Consider the following 22,682-nt stretch of genomic DNA (forward strand, 5'->3'; position numbering starts at 1 on the left):
AAAATTCCGCCTTATCCAATCAATCCAATTCAATGATCATCAATATTGAACAAAGAGAAGCTTTGCACTGGAACCTCCATTTCCAAGTTGCTCAAATTCCATTACATTTTCTTCCCATGAGAATTCATGTCAACTGAACTCGGCTCAAAATGTCACCAGTCGCTTTTCCAAGCATTTGTTGTTGTCATAAATGCGACAAAAATAAAGTAAAAACTCTCACCCTCAAATTAGGGGTCGAAAATGCAGAATTACTCCTGATGTGATGGCATGGAGCCACCACTGGTAAATATTGCCATTTTCATAAAAAGGCAAACATTTGCAAAGCTATTTATTGTCAAAAATATATGTGCTGTAATTTAAAGGCTGGTACAGCCAACATATTAAAAAAATCAAAATTGTTATTGATTTGATCCAATTTAATCTATAACACAGCACCATATTGCTATTTTGTTTGACTTTTTCCATCAAAATCAGGCGATTTTTTTTTTTTTGCATTACAACTTTGGAGGTTTCACTCTGCTTTTAAGGATTTCATATGCCTTGATTTATGGCTGCAATTAAAACCAATACATTATACTGTATGAAGTTGATGAAGAAAAAACAGCTTCATTTTTTTTTTTAATGAAAGACGTCAACTTCATTTGATTGGGTGTAGACATCAAAACAAAATGCAAAATGGCCTCAATAGGGAATTTCCATGAAAGAACAATAAAGCGAAAATCAGACACTGCAACACGAGGTTTTCTTGAGTATCATCATTATCAAAGACATTTTATTCAGCTGCCGCACACACACAAACACTACTTTTAAGGAAAACAAAAACCACTTCATTAAACTGATAAAAGCAACTATGTTATCCATTCAGTCAACTCTAGCAAAAAAATGGTCTCAAGTCAGACTTGGCTACTAAATCTATTTAGAAATAGGTAATTACCATAAGAGGGCTGCAATATCTATTTGATCTGATGAAGTACGTAATGATTAAGGGATTGACGCGACTCGTTAAAGATGGCCTCCGAGTGCCAACATTTGCCTCGTAAAAGGTATTATACGGCGCCGTAAACACATAATAAGCGCAGATTGAGAGCACGCTCGTCGTCGTCGAGACATTCAAGAGTGCAAACAATTAAAGCGCCTTATGTACTTTCTGTCGAGCTGACATCATTTTTTTTTTTTTTTACTCTTGTGTCATTCTCTGATGAATACCTCATGACCGCGCAGTAGTAAACAGGACAATCTCGTTTAATCATAGGATTCACCCGTTAGCAGGTACATTAAAATATATGGCGGACAACTCGTAAATGTACCACTGCGACTAATGATGTTTTTTTTCTCCGTTTGTTTTTTTTAAGTAAACACATGTGTGTTCGTTTTATAGAGCTCATATTGATATTTTTTAAGCAGGATACATGCATATGGAAAACGGATGTCAGCATACGTTTAATCGTTGACGTCGCTGAAAGCTTATCCCCAGCGACTATCGCGCGATGTGGGACGTAAGAGTGTTGTTTTAATTTTCCTCCGCGATCTGTTCGCAGAACAGTTTGGGTCGACCATTGTAAATGTTAAATGGGGAAAACAGCCAATTAGGAAGGAACTTGCGTTGCTGCCAGACATTCACCACGCAAATATAAGCCAGCTGATTTGATACTTGATTCACCGGTTATCATATCGATATGTATCCAAACGATTATCCTGAGCGATTACCCTTTGGTGTGGAGTGTAGGGGGGAATGATTTTTTTTCCTCACCGATCTGCTCGGAGAATGGTTGAAGGCCGATATTCGTAACTGTGAAATCTGTTCAATATTCATGATTGCAAATCCTTATCAACATCATAATGTGTCTCGAGTCACCTCAAGAAAATTGACAAGATTTTGAAACCACAATGTAGTTATGAGACAAGCTAATTCTTAGCCTAGCTTAATTAATCCCTTTTTGGTAACTTTTTTTTCCAGCATTCTGGATGCTCTGCGGCACCAAGCTGCCTCTCACAGTTTGTCTTGTTACGACGGCAGATATTGTTACCTGTGTTGTGTTGTATAAGCGCAGTAAGGACACACATGGCGATTTTCTTTTTTGTTACAATTGTGTGTGTGCGTGTGTTCGTGTGTGTGTGTTGATACACCGCAATGGAGCTATTGGAACATCAGTGGATTCTGCGATATGAAATAAAAGCTAAATTTTTTATAAAATATGCTGATAAAAAGCAGAGATAAAAAGAAGAAAGAATTGTGATGCACAAGCACCAGGAGTGTTCCCGGAAGAACATCAAGCGCAAAAAAAAAAAAAAAAAAAAAATGGGTTCGCACAAGAAAAAGATTGAAGTAGACATAAGAATTGCTGCAGACTGTTTGTTTCCGTTGACAATCATTTTTGGGAGTTAATCGATTTCATAACTGCAGACAACTGAACCGTAACGTTGGTGCCTAACCAACCAACCAACCTAAAAGCACACAACTGTACAAGCATGTATAAAAATGTAAAGCAACAAAAATGTCATTCGCAGAAAAATGGGACGTATCTCAGTTTGGACCAAAGACGTTTAAAGGCACATTCTGCAAGATTTCCTATTTCATGATCAATACAGCATCTGACAAGGACATGCGGCGGGGTGGAAACGCGGAGCTCCTGCAGTCAGTCTTAAGCACAACGCGCGAGCAAAGTAAGATGCCAATCTCAGCATGGACGCAATTAAACATCTCGGAGCACCTGAATGCAATAAATGTGACATCTGCAGGTGCTTTGCGTTTTATAGCTACTGTTGTAGGATTTACACCCTTTTGTGTAGACTTCAAACTCTTAAGCCTTTTTTTGTCTTGGAAAATGTTTCAAAAAAGATAAAGTCACATGTGATTCAGGTTGCGGTTTAAAAATATAAGTAGAAATAAAGTCATTGTAAAATGTACACAGGGATATTACATTCATTTCAGAGGAGGCATGAAAACCATATTTCCTCAAATAGTCTTTCTAAAAAAAAAAAAGTTACTTTCCATTCATTTGAGCACGTTACACACATACACCTGCTCTGAAAATATTTAAGATTGCAAATCGGAATTAATAGCGCTTCCCCTAAATGAAACAAAGAGCAAGCCTTTAAAACGTGAAATGTTTTTATACCAATGTACTTGCAGCAAGTGTAAAAATCGGCAGGTGTCGTTCGCGTTACCGAAGCTGTTTATTTAATGCGGAAAGCGGCACGTCTGCAGGTCTCAACTAGCCATGCCATCACTTTGCTCCGCTTGCCACAGGTGGTGCAGACTGACGAGATGGGCGGCTTCGGCAAAGAGCGAAAGCCATCGTCGGCTAAGTGCGTCCCCAGTGAAATGGCGTTGCCACGCATCCGAGTCAGACGCTACTAGTGACGTCGACATGGAAAAGAAGGCTAAGTAGGAAATCTTGCCGAGTGTGCCTTTAAATCATTTGATGGACGAAAAAAAAAAAACGGAGAAATGCGTTCAAAGTGCGAATTCGTCTACTTCCTCTCCATCTTCAGCGTCTTCACAAAACCCCATAGGTCCTTGACCACCTGCGGTAGACAGAGAAGAAGGGGAGGAACAGAGAAAGACAAGCGTGAGAGACATGACTCACTTTTCCTCGCATGTTTTTGTCCGTCTCGGCAGTGGGACTTGAGATCGGGGCTGTCGGGGAGCGATGAGGGTTTGGGTGGGGGCAGTAGTACATACCAGAGTATATGAGTAGGTGCTTCAGGTCTGACAAATCTCAGCCCGGGCTGATGAAACCAAAGCATTTCCACAGATGTTTCTCTACACAGCGGGATCAACAAGAGCTCTCCCCACCCCTCCAGCACCGGCAAAAGCCGGGCTCTCGCTACACTTGAAAGGGATTTTCACCTGCTCTCTACACTGCACGGCCGACATTTTCCAGCTCAACTCCAACCACACGCAATGGCGAAGAATACATTAAGCGTCGCCCATCCGTCTGGAAATTTGGTCGCAATTGGAGAAAATCTTTAGGACAAGTTTGTTTTTGATTGATTCCAGAAATTGGCCAGTTTCAAAACAAAATGTCTGCTATCCAGTGTGTGTTTCGTGTTTAGTGTGAGTCATCGAACTTGACATTTAGCATAATCTATAGAGAATACAGTGGTGCAATTCGATTTGAGCGCGTTGACATACAGTTTTTTTTAAGAGTACACTTTAGACAGTCGCCGCTATATGGCGGTAGTAAACGTCCCAACATGCAGCCACGAACATTTAAGTTGGTTTTCGTTGCTGTGGAAGAGCAAAATCAGTTGGTGGCAGTCATGTGCCGTTAAGATGGTTTGCTATCCGCCAATGAACACCGCAGGAGGACAATACGTAAGATACCGTCTTGTATCATTGAGTGCAATTATTCTCACGTTTAAAAAAAAAAAAAAAGACAAAAAAAGATACTCCAAAAAACAAATTTTGTGCATTTATTTTGAATTACATTTCTATTTTCTTGGATTCGATTCCAATTGTACAACACATTAAACTTTGTTACAATGCAATGACAGAAACCACAATCTTTGGCAATTTAGTGCCTGGCATGTGATGCTCAAATTGGGTAGCCAATTCGGTAAAATCTCTAGAATTTCCAGTTTTGAAGGATCCATTGGAAATATCAAAATTCCTTTATAATGTTTGCTTGAAACAAATATGCATCATTCAAATTTTTGCTACTTTTTGTGAGTCAACAAACATCACTGCCATGCTGCTCAATGATGAAAGCATTTTTTGCCCCAGAATTTTGCGTTGCACAAGCCATTTAATTTTGTTGCCATAATCTAACTGCACATGAGGTAAACTAAAATATTTCCCAACTTTGCGTCAACCATCTCTCAAGCGGACGTGACTGATATTCGTCAGCAATCAAACAAAATCGGTTATTTTCGAAGGACGTGGCCAGCATGGCCCTAAAATGGCCACTTCAAACTATATTCAGAGATTCTCTGGCTTTTTGCGGGTCGACTCATGATAGACATGCCTGCCAAATTTCATGTGAAGTGAAACTGGCTTTGGGTTTGGGCCTTTCAAGTTGGGAGTCTTTGAGTATGGGAAAGCCCTCAAAACGGCAAGTTATTTTTCTGAAGTATAACAATGATGAAACGAAGCAATTTCAAGACCGTAAATAATAAATGTCCAAACAGTCCTGAATACACGACTACTATCTGACACTCTGCAGAAGTCTTAGAAGCTTTTTTTGAGTGATTCGTTTTTGCGCTACAAAATAAAAGGAAATGGGCTGTTGTTTTCCCACTAAAATGACAAGAAAGCAGTGGAAAGATTTAGTTTCTACACTGAGCTGGTCAAAGGCCTTGAATGTGAATGTGAGACTGGTACCATCCGCATACCACCAGTCCCTTCATTAAGGCTACAAAAGACACACACTCCACTAAATCACTGGGAAAGAGTCGGTCTTGGCAGGTGTACTCCCATTCCGCCTCAACACGGGCCGGGCCCACTGAGACAAAATGGATATAATTCAAAGAGAACACGGTGTCCTAGAGAGATGTGAGTGTGTGCGTTTTGTGTGTGTGTGAGGCCGACTGCAGCGCATAATGTATGTCAACCGTGTGAAGAACAATGGCGCATTCCTGTGAATCCATCATGGCGAAGAGCTCTTAAGGCTTAAAATGAAGTGAAAGGGCTCTTGACCCTGCAACTGCCAAGAGCCCGAGCAAGGTGGCCAGCTACCAATGTTGCTGCAGCGGGACCTCGAAAGGCACAATTCACAGTTCCTGGAAAAATACGGTTTCCAAACGCAGTCATGATTGATGAAACACAAGATACTTTGTGAGACTTGAGCACGAGCATGTCGAAAAGAGGGGTTGTCAAACTTTTTGGGTGCAAGGACCCATCAAGGGGGTGATGAGGGCGTGCTGGAGCCTAACCCGTTGTTTCCGGGCTTTTTACGGGTAGTCCAGGGTCGTTTTGCCAGCCAATCGCAGGGTACACACAGACGAACAACCATTCGCGCTCACACTCACACCTAGGGGCAAATGAGAGTGTCCAATCACCCTACAATGCATGTCTTGAATGTGGGAGGAAACCGGAGTACCCATATAAAAGCCACGCAGGCACGAGGAGAATATGCAAATGCCACACAGGAAGACCGGAGCCTGGAATCGAACCCTGCACGTACTAATACTAATTTTCTTTCATATTGTTTTTTTTTTTGTTTTTTTTTTACCAAGGACTCCCGCATAATCCTAACACCAAATAATCATAATTTGTGTACTCCTAAATCCCGTGAAAAATTATTTTATTTTAAATGTTTTAACCTAAATATTATTGACCAGTTTAACTCATTCACTGCCGATGACAAATACATTCATCAAACAAAATAGTCACCCCCCCTGCCGTAGACGGATAAATTCGTCAAACCATTTTTTATGTCATTTCTTATTTTTTGGAATGTGTTGGACCAAGTCTGGGGCATCTCTGAAGTTTTCAAGGCTGGAGGCATTTTTTTTTACCACCAGTGGGTGGCAGCACAGTGGTGGATAAGTCATTAGGCAACGTGAACAAAAAGGAAAGGAGGAAAAAGTTGGGGTGATGGGGAGCCTAAGAAGGAGGAGGCATTCTGTAGAACGGAGAATTATAGATGGCTACCGCTTGAGCGGTGTATAGTGGCGCTAAACGTAAGCAAAAGATGTCATCAAGGATGACGACAGCGATCACAGAGAAAAAGCAAAGTGTTCTAAAGAGTCACGTCAAACAAGCCGCACTGTGACCCAGAGGTGGCACATGGAAGACTCCTCCCTGACAGTAGCCAACGTAAGTTGCTAACTGCTCACTATCATAACATCTCATCCTTGCAGTCAAATGCATGCCATTATTCTGCTATACTAAACGCGTTGCCAGAACTGATCACGCACCGGTTTGTACAAAATAATACGTAACGCCAAATGGGGTAGTTGGTCACGAGACTGCTTAAGGCCAAACTTAACATACGAGTAGCTTGAATGATCACAAACTCAACCATTTGGAGCAATGAGGTGAAAATGACTGTAAATGTAAGTGTCTAAAGTGCATGAGATTTTTTTTTAATTGTGTGGTGACGAAGGTAAAAAGCATAAGCGGTACAGAAAATGGATGGATGGATGGATGGATACGTACTGCAGCAATAAAAATAGTTAGGGGTAATTAGAATTTAATATATTTCTATAATTTCCATCATTCATTTGCAATAATACCTAAACCTAACCTAAAGTATCCCTGATTAGCCCCAACTAAAGTTCAGCTGTTCTGGTATGCTTTCCATGACATTTAGGCACTCATATCTTACAGTACACGCCATTGCTTGTAGAGATCGCACGATTCAAAGGTATCAGTCAGGGGAAGCGCACAAGTGTAGACTTTTTATATCCACTGCATATTCATATACTGACAGATTCATCTGACGGGTAAAAAAGTCTGGCTCAAAACTTTACATATTTGTAGATACCGGCCAGTAAACAACTATTAGGGATACACATCGATCACAAGAATATATAATACACACCACATGGTGTGAGGCTAAAAGGGGAAAAAAAGGAGGCTCTCAAGGTAAGAGCAGTCTCAGTTGGCTCTGGGATCTAAACCCATGTGCGATCAGTAAATACATCACCCTAAAAGACATCAAACGCGTCACAGTTACTTACTTGTTTGTCTGAGATTTTAAAGGAACTCTTGACAAAGTTCTCAAACTTCTGCTCCGTCTTGGGCAGCGGTCTCCCCTGATGCGAGAAGACAGTAAATCATGGAGTCGGCCATGCGGCAGACACTCAATTAAGTGCGGCAATCTGCGAGGATGAGAACAGCGGGCTGTACCTCTTTGGCTGCCGTCGACAACTTGGTCTTTATCTCGGCCAAAGACGCAGCTTTAGACGGGCCGGCCTGCGCTTTGTCTTTTCCTGGAACAGGTGTCTGGAAAAATATATTGCCCAGATAAGACAGGCTGATTGGGATGTCAAATGGAGATTTACAGGGCTGGAGATTCAAAAGATAACATATTAGAGCAATATTTCTTCTTTATTTCTATACTACTTGAATGCCATCTGACCTGCTTATGGTGAATAAAATAGAGGATTCTCTAAGTGGATTGAGTGCTGATGGATTGATATTATGAGCATCGCAGAACAGCTTGAGCCTCAGCCCCAATCGTGACCTATTTAGTCTGGCCTGTGTTTATAGCCTTGGCATGAGCAAGCAGCTGGACGGAGATAAAAGAATGACAAGGGACGACAAAATGTACCCTAATTACAACATCTTTTTTATTTTTTTTTATTTTTGAATACATCAGGTACAAATTATTACTTGCGAGCCGGGGAGGGCGAGCCTTGTCGTTCCAGTTGTTGAAATTTCCATCAATGGCAAATCCACAGAAATGAAAGACACGTGCCAACGAGCAACATGTGTGTTTAAGTATGCCCTTTTTTTTTTTTTGCCTTTCTTTCTGTTCAATACCTTGAATCTTTGGTGATCTCATGGCCACAATTACAAGGATTTGAAGACTGCGGCATTCGCAATCCAACAAGTGAGTCTGAAAGTGACATACGCAACACACACACACACACACACAAACGGCATACTGGATGCGAGTGGATGTTACACAAGCCAACGAGCTTGTCCCTGCATGCAACGGCAGTGTGGAATCCAAAGAAATTGCAGGGTTTCATGGATAGCCAGAGACATGTTTGAAAGAAGCAAGAAGAGACTCATGGAAGGGGACTATGCACGGCAAGCACGGTCTAAGCCGGCCGGTCATGTTGTTGATTTCTGATTATGTGTATTATCAGTAGGCTATGGGCTGGCGGAAGGTACCACTGAGATCAAGGTCACAAATCCTCAATAGTTTCTACAGGGGGTGAAAGTCTAAAAGATTTTTTTTGTAGTCAAGACAAAGGCAATCGATGATGTTGTTGATATTTGTTCAACATAGTACAACAGTCCCCAAACATTTGGGAAAAAAGTCAGTGTAACTGACGGTGCCATCTTGTGGAGCTCGGCCATATATTCGCTTCACAAACGAATTCAATGCAAACTGTTCCTAACCTCGAAACCTCATTTGTCACAAACAAAATAAAATTTTTGAATTTCCATTGTGGTATCTTTATAGATTTGATTGATTTTTACATAAACAGTCAAAGCAATGTTCTTTTTTTAATTGAAAGAGAAAAGTTGAACAAGTTACTGTTGTTTTAAACTTCTATTGGGCTTTGCTTGAGAAGAAAACTCTCCCTGATTGGCTTTAATGGCACTGTTTTGCTCAGTCCAAGACATTTTTCTGTCACTGTTAGAGCCAGAGCTGAGAGTGCAAACACCTGAATTCGTTCTCATCATTCATTGACAGCACGTGGACGGCAGGGAGAAATATGCTGAATTTGATCAAAGTGTGCAGAAAAGCAACTGGGGCTTAAAAAGGAGATACAATGTCAGGCTTTGTGGTTTACGGTGTAAAATGTTAAAAACTGTCACGTCGTTTGACCAAGACAGCAATATCGCTCTGAGAATTAAGACTTAAGTCTTTTTTTTTTTGTTGAAAACATGGACTTATCTCAGGAATATGATGATAGATCACATTTTTAAGATTGCTCCATGTTTAAAAAACATTGTCATCTGTCCCCTTCTCCGTGAGACCTGTATTTTACAACACACATCAAAAGGTCGAAATAAAAAGAAAACCTTGGCGCACACGCACCCCACTACAGACAAAGAGCACATATGCTGCTGGCTGCTGGCCAGCCAAATCCACTACATTTATTATTTACAGGCAGCTCTCCGCATAAACCAGCACCAAAGGCCAGCTGTGGACCTCAAACAGCTGATAAACACACAAGCTTTTTCATCTGGCCCAGACGCTGATTACAGATGCCACAAGACATGGAACTTAATCACAAGCACACTCTCATTTGACGCAATCTGTCGTCTTCAATCCAAAGCAAACACATGTTTTTGCAACACCTTTGCTCATCAAGTTTGCCGGGGGGGGGGGGGGGAGCTGCTCGACGATGAGAGCTCCGCAAAGCCGCAATGTCTTGAAGAGATCTGGCTCAACATGACCAAGTAACCACAATCACTGATAAGTAGTGTGTTAAGTCAACCCTGGCTCGCTTAATCGAGCTGCGAACATGTTCACGTAGACTTCAATCAACAAGAACAGCCCACAATCCTTCACAAGTAGGAGGCTCGAAGCAATCAAAGCAAGAAGCGAAGCATGACTGGCATTCAGGGACGCTGGTCCTTGGTTGTTATCATTTCTCGAACCCAATGGCAATTAGCCACCTTTTGACACTTGACTTAAATGAAAAAGACCTCATGTAAAAATGATTCACGTTAAAAAGTTTGCGACTTCAGACACATATTTTGGCCAAACATGGTGGTGGAATTCCAAATTGTACGAAATCGTCGGCCTTCTACTTCAGAGGTTTTCTGACGACATTTCATGAACACCTTCGTGATCCCGTTCATTAGTCTAGGACTGAAGTTATCGAACATATATTTTTTTCAAGAATCGAGCTTTCTACTGATTATTCCATTGAGTAATTGAGTAGCCTTTACCTTCTGCTGTACTACGTATATGTGACTGAGTATGGCTCTAAAAAGTGGTGCCTAACCTGGTGAATGACGTGGGTGCCGGCAAATAAGCGTACTGTTTGCTGTCTGATAAGCAAAATGTGTATGATTGCGCTGAGTAGGTTTTCTGACCATTTGTTCAATGAAGAGATTTAAGGCTTTTGCTTCAACCTTTTTTGACAACTGAATTATTGAAGATATTCCATTAATTACTGCAGCCAACTTGGTATGGACAACATGGATGAAATCCATCTTATCAGCGTCCATAAACCAGGGTCAGGATGTGGTGCTTTATTTAATACATTAAGGTCTACAATATAAATTAGTGGTCCCGGGAAGACATTACCTCTTACAAATGCTGCTTGAAGTGCAGGCGCCCACTTGTCCTTTTGTCATAATGATGTCATGTAATGTTTCTGGATACGGGGTCATGTATGTCACTCAATGGGTTGGTCTTTTTGAAGGTTCTCATGCACCATAGTTCCAATCTGACGAGTCATACCCACATAAAATAAAAAAATATATCTTTACACTTAATGCTGTCCAGATAGGCACCTGTTTTAACACATGTCAATCAGCTGCTAAAAACAATGACTCATCCTCTGGGATAAGTCTGAGCAAAGTGGTTAACAACTTTACAACTCTGACGTCTGCTTTAAGGCATAACTTCTCCAAACTCATCAATCTAAAGAAAACCAGCTGGAAGATAAATGGACTTCGGATCGGCGTGACTTTGTTGATTCTCATGACAAGCCCAGTTACGCAAGAAGGTGCAGAGACACGCTCGGCCGCGAGAGGTGAGAACTGCAGGACTGGCAGCAGATCTGACGAGGCAATCTAATGACCAGTCACCTGCGTTTAGGAGAGAAAAAACAGTCATCCACGCCCTCTTCCTCGTTCCTTGGGGGCATCTGGAAGCGCAAGCTGCACCAGACATCAAACGCTGGTAATGAGAGCAATTGGGAGAAGGTGTGTCCAGGAAGCGAGGGGTGTGAAGAGGTTGTCAAGAGGGAACAGTTGTTGGGTACAAGAGAGGCGACGGAAATAGGCAAAGCTCCACGGGCCACAAATTCAAACTGGTCGGATGGTATCGGGAGCCGGTCAGCGACTCCCCGGAGGATGTCAAGAAGAGTGTCCTTAAAAGTGTGCTTTCCGAATATCATGTAAAACATCATTATAAATTGAATGCAATGAACAGACCCTTGCAGCTCCGCAAAAAAAAAAAAACTAAACAATGTGGAGTTTGTTGTTTTATTGAGAATCATCAAACTGTCACCATGTTCCACCCACAGGCAATAAATGTTTTTTTGGGGGTTCAATTCAGTGTCACCTATCTTTCTGGTACACACGGTTTAAATTTGGAAATAATCGGGAAAAATCTTAGAATATATATGTCCCAGAGAATCAAAACAAACTGACAAGACTTTTTGCGTGTTTTTGACCTTAGGCTCTTGAGACATTTCTGTGGCTCTATTCAAGATAGAAATGTGAAATTACGTTAAGGTGATGATGCATTAGGAAAAGAATCTGGGGGTTCCCGGCAGCGACTTCTACCCAACATAAATTGTCAAAACAACAAAAGTGCCTGTTAACTTTTTTAGCATCCACACACAGAGCGAGAGAGAGAGAGAGAGAGAGAGAGAGAGAGAGAGGGAGCGAGAGAGAGAGAGAAAGAGTCACCAGTTTTCGTTAGGGCTTTTTCTTTTTTTTTTTTAGAAAATTTTGCGCTAAAATTAGCAGTCACTTTAAAGTTGCATTAGATTAGTTACAGAAACAAAAATTCCCAAAGCAATTGGACGTCCCAGCATAGTAAAATAGCAGTCGAACGAAGACAAAAGCGATCAAAACCACCTGGCCAAAAGGTTCTTGGAACTTTTGAAAATACGAATGCCCAAGCAAGCAAAACACAATCTTCTACAGGCCTGAAAAAAAGTACCAGTACCAGTGGGGATGGGAACTGAAAACAGGTTCTTTTTTAGAACTGATGACGAAGAATTGAAAAAAATCCACTCACTGATCTCTCGTCGCAAATGAGTGAAGACATCAAAGTGGAATTTGGTTCTGAACGTTTCCAACATGGTGCTACTGGAAAATATAAGCCTCTATCGCCAATATTGTTATTTTGAGGGGTCGGCCAGACGCACGTCGCACTTTCGCCATCTCCACTGTAATTTCATGATGGGCAAAAGGTAGGATGTTAGCCTTTTTTTATTTTTTAACTGATTAGGCCTAAAACCTTATCTAGCAACTGATTAGGCCTAAAACCTTATCTAGCGTGGCATAGCTTGCTCTAAAGTGCATCTACATGGCAGTGATTACTGCAAGACGTGTAAGAAAAAAATAAATAGGGACCATCAATTGTCATCACGAGGTCTCTGGGACAAAAACTGTCGCCCATGTTTTTGGTTTGTCATTCATATTTAGTAGCAATTGGGCAAAGTCTCCAGTCACTGCAGTTCTGAAGCTCCTGCAGCGCAAACGCAAAATTTTCCTCACCTTGGGAGTTAAATTCTTAGTGCTTCACACAAATCACAACCTTTCCAGGGGTCAGATAAGCAGCAATTGGCCTGGCTGTATTGTCTTTGTGGTGAACCGCCTTATCTTTGTTCCTGTCAAAGCCATTTGATCAAATGCTATGCGAAATGTGTGGAGAAGCCGGCCAATTTGTATTCCCCTGGTGTTGCATGTTGCCGTGTGGGTTGGCGGGGGGCATCAAAAGGTGGCTGCAACCCAAGACGGAGGGGTCGGGACACGGGGTCACTGGTTTAAACCTTGCCCCAGGAAACCATTTTAGAGGTCAGGTGTGTTTGCTTAAGAGAGAGGCAGAGTTCAAGATTTGGGCTTTGAGAGGCAGCCGCCAAGACATTCCACCATAGAAATTTACCATCAGGTCGAGCTAATTACAATGCGCTTATCACATTCCACTGCGCAAGGATGGCAAAACTGATTTTAATTGGACTCAGTTCACTTAATGAAAGCAGATTGGAAATGGTGGCTACAGCAACCAATTTACATAAAAAATCAAAATGTCCTCGAGCTGGTACTATGGCACGGGTTTTTGGTCATTAATTTAAGGCGGTTGCATCACGTTAATCAGTATAATCTGTAACACGGTAATACTGAACTCTAAACTGTCTTTTAGTTGTATCATCTAAAATGGCACGTCTTCAAATAAACAAGATTATATACCGTACCTTAATCTGTGCTTTAACCCCTGATACTGATGCTTTCAGTCCAGGGCCATTTTGTTTCATCAGACTTTTGTAAGCCTTCTTCGATATTTCCGGGCCCTATGGAGAAAAAAAACAAAGCAATTATAATTAACACAAATCTGAAAGAATGATAGTTCAATAGATCAAACTCAGATGTGTGAATTAAAATGAATCTAAATTCAAGTTGAGAATTCTCAAAAAAAGTGGAGGGACAACACAAATTAGTGCACCTTCCTAAAAATAAGCACCTCAGTTGCCTCCTTACACGCCAGAGGCCTCCCAATTACGTTTCTATTGACAGAATTCACCTGCGCGATTATCTAATAACCCACATTTCCTGAACACCAACCCTTTCCGCGCCTCGGAGCGGGTTGCAAGTGTAATTGCCCGTGTTGACATAACGACTACACGACCATTATGCGTGTCGTTTCCTGAAGCGATACCTCTGGAAAGATCAAGTGACGGCATTTACGAGACGTTTTGAACAAGACGAGATGAAAACCGCGGAAAACGCTTCAGTCATGACAACAGACCTGTCAAGATTCAATATTGACGAGGGAACAATACATGCTGGCAATGAGGTGCGGTGCAGTGAAAAAGACGAACATAGCCAAAATGGCAAAAGTGGAACTCTATTAGCGCACGTAATGTTTAACATGGTGCTACATGTTCAGGATTGCTACGATGTCCAACACCATTGTCACCTGTAAATTAAAATTTTCCAAAATACTCCAGCTTTCATGAGGTAACTTGTACTTGTGGAAACATATTGGTTTTTTTTCTAATACTTGCTCTATTAGGTGCCAGCAAATTGCTAGCATGACTCACAAGCATATTACATAGAATGCAACGAGCTGACCGCTAAACGAGAAAGAGGATCGTTTGGCAGGCTTTTGTGTGTTTGGATGACGGAGCTTTATTTAAATGGAAAAAAAAAATGCATGCACAGTATATTCATACACAATCTGCAAGACCCAGGACTAGATAGTTAGCAAGATGCTAACCTGTCAAATTAGCTGACTCCTGTTGTACCTCACGAGGCCTACCATCACCTTTTTAAAGCCACACACACTCAAAGTCACAGTTAATAGTGTGGACGGCAAACCCAAAATGCACAAAAATATTGCAGCTGATGTGCAAACTATATTTATCCATGAGATCATTTGTAGAATAATCTCTTTTAAAAAAACTTGCATTCTAAAAAATGTGCAAAAACGGCATCCCTAGACTGAAGGCATCTTGTCTGCTTTGTTTCTGGGTTGTAGTTTGTTACGACGGTACAGATATATGTCCTGTTAAGGTTATACTTGCCGTTTTACATTAGATGGTTTTAGATTTATCCTCCACACAAATATTAATTATGCAAGTTTAACTCTCGTTAGGTTAGGTTCATGTGTATTCATCAAAACCAATAATCCAAAATGTTATAAGAAAAAAAATGGAAAAAAAGGAACAAAAATAAGGCCAATGGAAGAGGTTTCATCGAAATTTTTGTGTATATCTCAAAACCATGATACACTGAAAAAGGGGTTGAATTAGAATTCATGACACAATTGATTGTAGATTTATCAACATAAAAAAAGGACTATAAGCTGTTAAACCCCTCATATTAAGACATGAAATAAACTCATTCATAAATATGACAAATATAACAAGCGAGCCATTAATGCTGGCCCACCCTTCACATTAAAGGCCACCTCAAATTGAAGACCTCTTATTTAATAAAACTGACCATTAAAATGACGCAAATCCATCAAACGCTCTTGAAAGACAATTTTGTCAAGTTGTTTATTGTGTCCGTCGCAGTTTCAGACGGCGGAATTTAGTTTTTAAGGATCAACACACTCTCTGATTGATAAATCTCAACATTTACAGTCAGTGTCACCCATCCAGATATCTGCTTTCGTCACTTATCACTTTGAAGTGCTATTGTCTTGTGGATCGTGAAGATGTGGGCGAGTGTCACGGAGGAAGGAGAAGACAACAGAATAAATCAACAGGTGACAGGCGCGCTCAGCTGTCATCCGACCCCGAGGCGAGGATCGGCGCTCATGTCGCAGGTATGCGCATCTGCCCCGCTTTGATCTCTCGCCCTGGCATCGTTTCTCTTTGGACCTGCGTGTTTTCGTCAAAGCGAGTTGAAATCTCACGTAGAAATTGGGCTCATACACACACGCACTTGAAAGTGATTGCGGAGACACGCAAAACCTGTTCAAAGGCAAGAGAAGAGCCAGGTGCAGGGCTGAAATGGCACGAGAGACGATTAAAAAAAAATAAAAAAAGAGCAATCATATTAACAGTGGGATGACAGAGGGACGAAGATATGCAGGCTTTCAGAAAAAAAAAAAAAAAAAGCCGTGCATGTGTGCGAAGTATTCCTACATGTGTTAAGACTACAAGTATGCAGTGGAACCTGCAAAGTGCAGCAATTTGGAGTTCTGGAAAAAAATATGAAACTAAAGTCTAACAAAACGCAGCATTCAAACCAGCGTGCGTGATGTCAGCAAATCCCGTGACACGTCAGCTCAGAAAGTGGCGAGGGAAGAGGTTCCCTGCACGAGTGTCCAACAAGGTTCGACGTAGCAACTGTAACGACAATCTGGTGTAATAAATTACACATTTACAGTCTGGTTTGTTAAATATGTGGCTTTATTTAGGGTGTGTGCCGGGGAGAGGGGGTGCGTCAACTGAGTCTGCATGATGATGGGGGAGCGTCGCTTCTTATTTCTAGAAAAATAAGTAGAAGGGTTAAATGCAACCATTTTGTCGATAAAATGGCATTTAAAAACTCCAAAAGATTTTTTTTGAAGAGGGTTTGCATGTGCCAGTCTTGAAGAGGGGGTGTGGCTTTCACAGATTGGAAAGTGAAAAGAAATTATGTCGAAATACGTGGGAATAAGAATAAAAGGAAACAAATCTACTGAAAAAAAGTTTTTTTTAGCCATTTTAAGATGTGTAGCTTAAAAATATTTTTTAAAAGTGCGATTTGTATAAAAAAATGACTCAAGCAGAAAAAGGCAAAATACGATCATACGAAACAAAAACTGGGTTTTTGGTGGAGGGGATTTATAGCGACGAGGTGGGTGATTAAAAAAAAATGTCCAAACGCGAGTTTTATACCTTAGAAGTCAATCGGTGTTCAATTTTGGAGGTTCCACTGCACATTGCTGTTATGGTTTAACCTGCACTTACTGCAAATACCTGTATGCAAAAATAATGCATACGTGTGCATATGGGTGTGAGCGTAGTCATGAAATAGTGCCGTCCTGCTGGTGAGACAGTGAGAATTCCCGTAGATTACAGAGGAGAAATCCGATCATTACGCAACACGAACCCTGTGTTTTACTCGGCGAAAACAGGTGGGCGCAAGAGTGAACAGGATGAAAAAGTCCCATGTTTTTTGCCTTGTACAGGGGAGAAAAAAAAGGTGGCCGGTCAGTGGGTGCAGGGGTGGTAGGCGGAGCTGGAGGCAAATGAAACGTTGCCACAGGACACAGACAGTCTGTGGGAGTTTGAAGGAACCTGGAAACAAAAGGACTTGAGGAAGAAAGAAATGCATGTGTGCAAGCTTCTGCCTCTGCTGCCACCAAGTGGACAACCGAGGACTAACAGTCCATTTGAGACATGCAGCTTTGTTTTCATACATTTTGTCATGAGATGTGTTCTTCAACCAAATATAAGAATGTACTTCCTCCTACTGCCCCCCCAATAGAAGGACATAATTACTGTTGGGGCAATTACAATTAATTTGCTAAGAACACACTGAGCTTGCTTATTTTGCTACATGATTTTTTTCCACTTCTTTCATTAGATGAAAAAAACGATTTATTTAGGTTCATAAATGTCGCAAGAGAATCGATCAACATCCAGATCACATCTGATATAAATAAATATCGTGCAGCCCGAATGGATACTTGCCTCAATGCCTCATATGAGACGGAAAGCTACTGAACGTTAGCGCTGTAGCCTACAGTCTGCCCCTCCGCCCCCCTCCCGCGTTTCTCAAGACAGTGATGTCAGATCGCGACCATAATGCAAATTCAAACAATCGTTCAGCACTCGTTCTTATTCACGTTGTACTTTGAGCAAGTCAACTATATTCTGTTCACACATCGAGGCATGTGACAATAGGTGCCCCAATTGGTCAGAAATGACCAGGGCACCACACAGAGGACAAACCCGGAAATGGTATTCCGACGTGCTTTCTTGCTCTGCATATTTGCGCTGTTATTATAGCTGCAAAATAATTGTCAAAAGCAGATTATTCAACGCAGGTTCCACAATGCTAGGTTTCTACATTTTGCGTCTGCGAATGCGTGTAGGAACCCGCAAGAGTGTGTGCTCTGCGTGGCGTGACCCACAACATGCTGGCAGTGACTTGGCTAAACAGGAGACGGAGGATCAGGTATGATCAACAAACACTACGGGCTAATATGTCTGACGGATTGGCAGTGGTTTGTATTAACAACTAATGCGATCCGCAACGAGAGCATTTGCATGCTCACCGAGACCACATAAAATAATTAAAAAAAAAAAAGCAAATAGAGTCTCAGTCTGTCCGTACCAGCGTGGCCTGGACGATTTAAAGTGGAACAAACAGTGCAGGTGTGAATATATTCGATTAATCATTGCAGCCCTTAAAATAATCTTAATAAACCCTAAATGTAATCTGTATTTGTGTCAGATTGCAACTAATCCAGAATGATTATACATTTAAAAAAATAAATAAATGGACGCGTCTTACTTTTTTTACGCTCTTCTGGGGCGTGACTTCGTTTCCATCACTGTCCTCATCTTCATCATCACTACAAAATAACAAACAATACCAATACAATTCTTGAGGGTGAAATGATCATAAAGAGGAAGGGGGGGAGAAAAAAAACATACTCATCATCATCTTCATCCTCCTCCTCATCATCATCGCTGTCGTCGTCAGAGTCCATTTTTAACTTTTTCTGCATATAGAGAGAATGATAAAAAGCAGACAGATTAATGTTTTTGCACATATTTAAATATTTTACAAGGATATTAAAAAAATTCACAAGCAGTTTATTTGGCACGTCTCATCTGGCGCCAATTCCATGTGGCAAAGCAAGTATATTGTAATACAAAGTTGAAATAATGCAGCAACCAAACATTTAGATGTAATGTAAAAGTGATTATTCAGCTATATGAGTGTCGACAAGTGGATACACGGGTTAACTGTGCCTTCTGCTATCTAGTGGAAGAGCATGTTATTGTTCTGCCTGTCACCATATGTTGCTGGCATAGATAAATAAAGTTACAGTTTTAGTTGTAAATAAATGGATAGCTTTCATGCAAATGAAATGACAGGGCGCCAAAATGGAAAATGGATGATATCCCCCTGCATACATCTCATAGTTAGGTATTCACTGAATGAAGAAAAACATCCAGTTAAAAAAAACTCGTTTTTCATGAGCAGCCACCGAAAAAAAAAGAGCTACCTGTGAAACCTTTTTCCCTAACATCAGCCCAGCAGGACGCTTGACTGGCGACGAGTTGTGTTCTTCCTCTTCATTATCTGAATCTCGCACACCTTACAAAAAAACCCAATAAAAATTACATAATCAATTATCCAATCATCAATTTTCTATAGCATCTGTACTCATGCGCTTCGAGCGTTACGCATCTGACTTTGGAGCGGTAGCCAAACAATCACAGGGCACATAAAGTATGTAGTTATTTTGCAGTTTGCTTCAAGCCCTTTAATTTGGGGTTAGGATAGTGGATCATTTATATAGTACATGCATTAAGAAATATATTAAGAAAAATGAAATATATTCAGAGCATATATATTGCCTACATTTAAAGTGGCATTTTTTCATACATTTGGTTACGAAGTGTGTCGTAAAGTACAACTGATGAATAGTTCTGGCCCGCTGTAGCATTTAAGTTAACCATCCCTGGTATATAATAATGAAAAAGGCTGACGTGTCAATACTCACTGACAAAATGTTGCCCGCTAATGTGTACCGGTCCGGAACCTGAGAGGAGACGTAATGTAACTGGCGGTGTGATCTCAAATCCACCTAAACTCATCTACAAAATTAAGAAGATTCATATTAAATTTACATAATCTGATTCAGGACACACACTTGTAAAATGTAGATTATTGTTGGACTGGTTTCGACTCACAGAGGGCAGGACGGAAGGCTTCAGCACAACCAGCGGTACTTTGGTGGCCTTTCCGTCGTAGGTGAGGGCCTCCAACTCCACCATGTGGAACTTGTCCTCAGCCTCGGCTCCCAGGCATGCCTGAAATAGCGGCAGGGCGAGGCATACAACACAATTCAGTGTGTATACACAAGATAGCCATGCTACTAATACCATTGGGATGAATTAGGATTACAGTTAGACAGCTAGTTGAATCTCTTCAAATACAGTGAACACCCAATGTATTTGCGGTTTGCTATTTACCATTTAACTTTTTTTTTGTGTGTGTGTCAAACCTATCCTCGACTACGCACTGAAAAAAAGTCGCCTGTATGTTTCTTCACCACGAAATGGCGCCAAAGCCATAACTAATGGGAACGTAGTAATTGGAGTTAATTGAGTACAATAGTGCCTTGAGATCCATCCTCATTGAAACAGCCGCCTCGCCAAAAAAAGGGGTGAAATTTGTTTGTCTTGTGTTAATTGAGAAAAAAAAGCACTTTATAATTTATAAAAACATTTAGAAATAAAAAGAGACAGTAATAAATTAAACAGGGTGCACAACCTGAATAACTCATTGTGGCTTCTTCTGATGTGCACGACTGGCCACCAGTAGGCAGTATAATGCAGTCCATTCATCCATCCATTTTCTGAACCACTTCTTCTCACGAAGGCCGGCGTGCGGGAGCCTATCCCAGCTGTCTTCCAGCAGTCATGATTGCAAATTTTGAATAGATTCACAACTAATTAATTGACTCAAAGCTGCAGTGATAAAATAACTTTATTTTGCATAAGATGAATAATTCATACTTGTGAGTTTTACATTTTCTGGCTACATATTTTACGAAACAGATTGAGTTTGAATATCCAGTCCTAAAAGCTAATGATTATAACGCCACCGTTAGCCTGTCTGTGGCATTTCTCATTGTGTGTTCAAATTAGGCTAGCTTTACGTTTCACCCAAAGTCATCTACAAAAACTCATTCAGTGAGAATAAGAAATGTATAAGATGGATGAATGGAAGCACAATACCTCCTTTAAACTGTAAATGATTTCCCTTTGCACATAAAGGGGAAGTGAGCTAAGCGTAATCACGTGACCCCAAAAAAAGATGGCAGATTCGCGCTTTTCAAGATAAACGGGCGCCGATTCATTTGTGTGAGTGTGCCTGCACGTGCACGACGCTCCAGGCAACGAATTGCGAACAAGCACAATATTTTGATTCATTCCATTGTTTTTCGAACATTTTCGAGGCTAAGATACTCATTTTAGGGCCACCTTACCGCTTTGAGGGACAGCTGTTGCTCCGTTTCATCGTCGTCGACGTCAACTTTGTACTCCCGTTTGTCCGACTTGAGGGTACAACCTGGAGAAAAACATGTTACACGTAACGAATGCCACGAGCATGCACACCGCTCGTCGACAAAGACGAGGAGTCACTTGAGGTACGCCTGTTTGCCATTTTAGGACCTTTATAGCGCGACTAGCTAACAAAAGAGCACAATTGGGGCGGTGAAATTAGCCTGTTACACTTTCAACGTCTTTTAGTTTAACGTATTAAGTGCATCAGGCTAAAATGTGAAACAGATATTTGTTTGTTGACAAGAAGCGCTCACCAAATAAATACATTTGGGGTCTGTTCGTGTCTGAAATATCCCCCTCCATCTTTGTTGTTGTGTGTGTGCTGTGGGGCTTTTACTTCCGCAGGTCGCTGTGACGGACGCGCCGCCGAGCAAATAGGAGAGGGCGAGTGACGGTGGCAATGGTTTGAGCCAGTAGAGTGAAAGTGGAGGTGGGACAAAAAAATGTGATTTCTCCTGTGGATGGACGCTAGAGAGAGCCGTCGTAAAGTGGATCGAGGTAAAACAAACAAACAATAAACTCTAAAAAATGTTTAAGTACAAAATTAAAAAAATATTATTTAGTAATTTTATTGTCACTATATCTCAACAAGATTTGTTTTGATATCTTGACAGAGAGCAGCATAAATGAATACACGTTTCTGTCAAAAACAAATAGCTGGACTCAGTTAAATTCTGACAGGACTGAACTGACTGATGTCTTGCATCAACAAAATATAAGAACTTAAAAAAAGAAGAAAAAAGGGAAATGATGAAACTTCAAAATTATACAACTTGTATTTCAGATTAGAGAATGTTTTAATGGCACACAATGGTGCTTTTTGGGATGACAAAAAAAATACATTCACCTTTAATCATTCTTATACAAATCTCTCAATATCTTGCTTTTGCACATCTGTTGCATCATTATCTTTACGCTGCCTGTTTCACCTTCTTCCATGTCGGAGGTGCCTATATTTTCCCTCTTTATGATCCCATCTACCTCATCTACGAATTATTTGCGCTTTCAAAATCAAATATGGCCCTTGAGCACAAATGTTTGCCCACTCTTGATCGTCAGCATTCCCAAATTGCAACTTTTATTTAGAAATCATGCTTTGTTAATACCTGGTGTGTCGTTAAGAACTAAATAACAGCTGTTTCTGTGGTTGTAAAAAAAAAAAAAGAAGAAATCCATAAAATATTCTGACGATAAGATGAAAACATCAAAAGAGAAATTACCCAAGTAGAAAATTGTAAACTGTATGATGGCATGGGTCCCGTTGGCTTGGAAGCCAAATGAAAAATAAAACACGTGCAAATTCCTCTTTTATGCTCAGTTTGTTATTCATCACCTCATACAGGTTCTCTTTATATTTCTTTTCTTAAACCGAGCGTGCGAAGATCACCTTG

General features: G+C 40.8%; 1 protein-coding gene across 1 annotated transcript; it reads right to left on the bottom strand.

The window, feature by feature from the left end:
• Positions 1 to 680: 680 nt before the first annotated feature.
• Positions 681 to 21,676, bottom strand: npm1b (nucleophosmin 1b). The gene is made up of 11 exons (XM_088292638.1): positions 21,546 to 21,676; positions 21,213 to 21,295; positions 19,912 to 20,031; positions 19,722 to 19,815; positions 19,221 to 19,312; positions 18,643 to 18,710; positions 18,500 to 18,560; positions 13,738 to 13,833; positions 7,799 to 7,894; positions 7,630 to 7,704; positions 681 to 3,528 (listed from the first exon to the last, which is right to left on the bottom strand). Exons 1-11 carry the CDS (start codon positions 21,592 to 21,594, stop codon positions 3,475 to 3,477), a joined length of 888 nt encoding a protein of 295 aa, XP_088148764.1. The 5' UTR covers positions 21,595 to 21,676; the 3' UTR covers positions 681 to 3,474.
• Positions 21,677 to 22,682: the final 1,006 nt, after the last annotated feature.

Source organism: Idiotropiscis lumnitzeri, chromosome 4, assembly GCF_059441095.1.
Source record: "Idiotropiscis lumnitzeri isolate Australia: NSW breed Sydney's pygmy pipehorse chromosome 4, RoL_Ilum_1.0, whole genome shotgun sequence".
NCBI lineage: Eukaryota > Metazoa > Chordata > Actinopteri > Syngnathiformes > Syngnathidae > Idiotropiscis > Idiotropiscis lumnitzeri.